General features: G+C 41.2%; 1 protein-coding gene across 1 annotated transcript in view; it reads right to left on the bottom strand.

Moving 5' to 3' along the window:
• shisa6 (shisa family member 6) overlaps positions 1 to 5000 on the bottom strand; it is a 27005-nt gene that overhangs the window by 21870 nt on the left and 135 nt on the right. Inside the window, exons 2-3 of the mRNA XM_077232176.1 lie at positions 3713 to 4474; positions 2410 to 2570 (exon numbers count right to left, since the gene is read on the bottom strand). Coding sequence (XP_077088291.1) covers positions 2410 to 2570; positions 3713 to 4353 — 802 coding nt within the window. The 5' untranslated portion in view covers positions 4354 to 4474. The remainder of the gene's footprint in view (positions 1 to 2409; positions 2571 to 3712; positions 4475 to 5000) is intronic.

Genomic DNA, 5000 nt, shown 5'->3' with positions numbered 1-5000 from the left:
AAGTGTATGGGTCAAAATATAAACTCTGTTTCAATAGTATAGCCACAACACATAAACAATATACCTGCTGTCATGAATGTGGGTGAAAAAGAAAAAGCCTATTACCCTTGTGTAACAGATAATTCCAATTATACCTTCACTGCCATGACAACATAACGACTAAAACCCCAAAACGACCATGAAAATGATGAGAACAACTTTGCAGCTCGAATAATACACACTCTTTAACAGAAGAATGATGCAAGTGCTGTTTGATAATTATAAGCATCAAATTTTTGTGTTTAAATCCTCCAAAATTGGCCTCACTGTAGCCCAACATTTGGAGGAAAAAAATAGTTGTTGCTTTTGTGGTCGCCATCATCATCATCATCATCATCGTCATGCCACAAATGCTGTCAAACTCGTATTGCAACAGCTAATGAATGGAGAAAAGAGCCAGAAGATTTCGAGCGTTTCATGACCTCCGTTGCCATATCGACCCTGATCCCAGGTCAGGGGTCAAGTGCTCTCATTTACGTCATCCTGCACTTCAAGGTCACTTTGTAATGAGGATAAGGAAAGTATGCAGTATAAATCTTCCTTAAAGTGCTTTATAAGGGGTTTCAGGAGCTATAGATCTGCTAGAGAGATTGGTGTTCAACATAAATCTCCTTCAGTTTGTGGTTGTTGCCATATGAGTGACATTTATCTCCCTTAAGTCAAAGCTGCCATTTGTGTGATCATAACTCATGAGAACGTCCAACAAAGTCCCTTTGTGACCTTGAACATAATGTAATTCAGCACAGCCTTCAATCCCAGCACCGCAGAGAGGCTGCGGATCTGAACGGATCACCCGTAATGGACTCCCATGTAAATATGGCATGAGAAGTCAGAGTTAACTTGGCGGATCACATGACAAGAACACATGCTGTAATGAGATCAACATGATATATAAACCATCTGACTCCCAGCAAGCAATTAGGCGTTTAAAAGATGTCTAATAGCGTCCAAACAGCCCAGGCATCTAAAACAAGGCAAAATTTGGGCTGTCAGTGAAAATTTCATAGACGTCTAAACCAGAGCCCAAGAATAGACTAGTCATCAATTACATAACAATGAGTGAAGAAGTGAAATTAATGAGTGAAGAAATCAAACCAAACACCTTGTAATCACTGTTTACTTTGCTTGATGGAATATCAAATGCAAATTATTTTGGCAAAAATAACATGTAACCAAATTCAAGGTTATTTTGGCTAGAAGTGTGTTACTCATAGCTGGTTACTCATAACTCATAACTGTTACTCAGGGGTGGAGATGGCGCAGTGGATAAGACACATGCCTTTGGTGTGAGAGACCCGGGTTCGAATCCACTGTGAGACACCAATGTGTCCCTGAGCAAGACACTTAACCCCTAGTTGCTCCAGAGGCGTGCGACCTCTGACTACATAGCAATTGTAAGTCGCTTTGGATAGCTAAATGAATAAATGTAAATGAATACATGTAAATGTAGCTGGACAATATCAGGCCTATAGTTAACTTAGACTGAGAAATGATGGCTATTGCTTGCCAGGAGCGTCTGGCACACGGTCTGCAGCGAAACATACACAGTCCAACACGAGCCCCTGATACTCATGCTCACATTAGCCAATATCATAACTATGACTGAAGCTTGTCCAAAGTCTATCCAGCGCCCTACAGAGACGGCTTTTAAGGCATCATAGGAGGTGCAGATGCAAACACTCTTCCAAACGTAGCTTATTTAGTTAAGATGCCAACTCTGATGTCTCACTTTGGCAAAATACTCAGACTGCAATCCCAGAGTACATGCATTCAAGAAAGAAAAAAATCCAAGATGGCGGATGAGAGAAATGCTTTACAAATAATAAATAAAAAAAATTTCATGCTAAAAATTATTAATTAAAAACAGATTGTTATTTGTTTATGCTATGTGTTTTTATGATTATGTAGATTGTTCCAAATCGTCCACTTGGGGACATCCAATTTAATATCCAACAATATTATTGATCTCCTGCATTGACAGCATTATATGAGAACTGAACTGAGCTGGACGATGACATCACAGTTTTCTCCAGAGCGGCTATATATATAAATGAATTAAAAAAAAAAAATTCTACACCAGAAATGAACCATCATTGAACTTACTTAAGCTGGACGGTGACGCTATTTCTTCTGGAAACAAACGATGTTGCATTATTTTCCCGTTATCTCTGTAAAGCTGCTTTAAAACAATCTGTGTTGTAAAAAGCGCTGTAGAAATAAAGGTGACTTGACTTGCAAGGTTGTGTGATGTTTAGAATCATTAGCTTTTGGAACAGAGCTCAGGTGAATCACTCAAGTGTTTCATTAAAGTGACCAAACACTACAACCCTGGGAGAATCAGGCATAGGTGTTCGATTGGCATCAACTCACCGTGATTGGATTTGGAGCTGTGGACGGGGGTGTAGTGGTTTTTGGAGCCCGTTCGCTGTGGCGTGTCGTCTTTGGAGGAGCTGTTCATCGCAGCAAAGTTCTCACAGTCGTACTGAGATATAGGAATCGGTCCTTGTTGTCTAAGTATATCTGCAAGGGCTCTGTGAAGAATCGGAGAAATACATCAGCTTCCAACGTTCAGGTGAAAGATCAGATCCAGATACTCTACTCTAATCTGACTGGATTTGTAGAGGAAGAAAGAAAGAAAGAAAGAAAGAAAGAAAGAAAGAAAGAAAGAAAGAAAGAAAGAAAGAAAGAAAGAAAGAAAGAAAGAAAGAAAGGTCTATAAGTGTTAATCATCAGTGAGCATCGTCTCAATACTACACCTGGAAATACTGGAAGCCCAGAGGATCTGAACTCACCGCGTTATGAAAGTCACAGTTCGCTCTGTTCATGTTTACCGTTACCTGAGAAATTCAATTATTTTTGCATTAGTTGCCCTGCAGTGGCTGAACTGACATAAGAGTCAACAGCACACTTTCATATTACATACATTTTCTGTTTGTTTGTTTGTTTATTTGCGCTTTTCAGTGTAGACTATGTAATTCAGGCCCATTTTTAGCAGATATCGACTTATTAGCGTTTTATACGTTCACCTGTGACCATGTAATGTGAATCGAAAGCTCTGCGTTTAACCCAGCCATTCACATGGGATGAAGGAAGAAACGTTGCATTTCTGCATTATATTATCACATTATTTTACACTCTCTAAAATAAAGGTGGTTTTGCAGCAATGCAACAAAAGGACCAAAAAACAGATGTGAGATAATGGACATTATTATGAAACCACAGATTAAGGAATGTGATTTTCCATTCACATCTAATATATCCAAATCCCAAACTAGAGATTGAGGGAACAGTGCAATTAAAACATTCTGAAGCCCTTTTCTTCAGAGCTGCCAATCCAGTGTAATAAACCAGTAATAAACCAGTCCTGATGCTATGAATCTGACCAAACTGAAGCGTCTGTCACAAACCTAAACCCTCTCACTCAAACACTACATGAAGGCTGTTTGCTTGGCTCAAGAGCTACTGGTGCATTAAAACTCTGCTTGCAATTTTGCTCACACACACACACAGCCCAGTAAGAGTGTGTGACGCTCCATATGGAGGAACAACACAGATACTGCAGTTAGCCAGATCTCTTCTATACAGTCCACAAGCATTCCAGAATATGAGCATCTTGTTATGATGTCAGAGAACTAGTTTTTAAAAAGTATGAGATTGAAGGTGCGCTGCTCACCTGTGAATGTTCATTTCCTGAGGAGGTTGGGTTGCTTTGTCATAAGCGACTTTAGTGGAAACCCCAAGGACTATAATAAAAGCGATGACCCCACAGGTGATGTAGACCGCGGTGTTGGTTTGGTCCATGCTGGGGTCGTAAGTATCACCTGTTGGGACAGGTGAAGGCGGCACAGTTTTCACCCAGTCCGGCTTGTGGTAATTCTTGCATGTTCTCTGGTCTAACCGGTTGCCTTTAAACTGGCAGCAGAAGCGCAGGTAGCAGGACCCGCAACAGTACCGGTGATCGGTGTTATTGCACTCGAACTCCTTGTCGAACTGGCCGCTCACGTCGTAGTACCCGAGGCAGGTCTCGTGCGCGCGCGCCTGGGTGACGCGCTGTGTGGACGCGGGCGTCGCGACGGTGGTTCCGTTCAGTTCCTTCGGTTTCTGCGTTCTTTTGGGCGCAGGTTTGGCTCGTTTGGCAGTCAGGGTGCAGAACACGTTGAGCGGGTCCAGATAAATGAGCAGCAGCAGAAAGTGTCGAATCCCCATGGCGCGGCGCGTCGGGAACGCTCGCGGTGGCTTCGGCTTCAGGCGCGTTGATCCTCTGCGGTCCGCATGCCGGATGATGTGCAGATTCCGATGAAAGGCGCCATTCATTCAGTGAGATATCCTCCCCTCATCCTGGTTTAGTCAGTCTCTGGGAGTCACTGGGCGTCACTGGTGGATCTCCGACGAGCTCCTGTCAAACCAGCCTTCACACGTCACTATCCATCTCGCTCTGGAAGAAGTGGAGACGAACAGAATTGTTCGCTAATTAAATTATTAGACACTAACTCTGACAAATGTATCAGACTAAAACGAGCTCACTTGCATAATTGCCAGATTTCTTTCTATTAGCCATGTTGTTGTTGTTGTTGTTTTGCTCATGAGTAATATTTTATCTATCATCGTATTCTTTTTCCGATTTTTAAACTGCATTTGGTAATATATCGGTCTGATATGGCAAACGATGTGCCTGATTTACAGTTGCATGTGCATAGACAAACTATAGGGACAATAATATCACTTTACATGGAAAACAATCGAATGCATTAAATGCTATTTTTTGTTGACTTCGATTGTGGATTTTTTCCCTATGAAATGTTTCTATATCTATATAGAATATATAGATATAGCCTACACATTGCTTTTCTATAATTTCCTTACATAATCTAAAAATCTCGATAAAAATATATAAACAATAAATTCGCGTTCCAAATTAATCAACACATATATTACTGGTTTTCGTCGCTTTTCTGCGGTTA

This window comes from Siphateles boraxobius, unplaced genomic scaffold, assembly GCF_051911475.1.
Source record: "Siphateles boraxobius isolate OS27281-9 unplaced genomic scaffold, OSU_SipBor_1 166, whole genome shotgun sequence".
Taxonomy (NCBI): Eukaryota; Metazoa; Chordata; class Actinopteri; order Cypriniformes; family Leuciscidae; genus Siphateles; species Siphateles boraxobius.
This window is presented reverse-complemented; position numbering and strand designations above follow the sequence as displayed.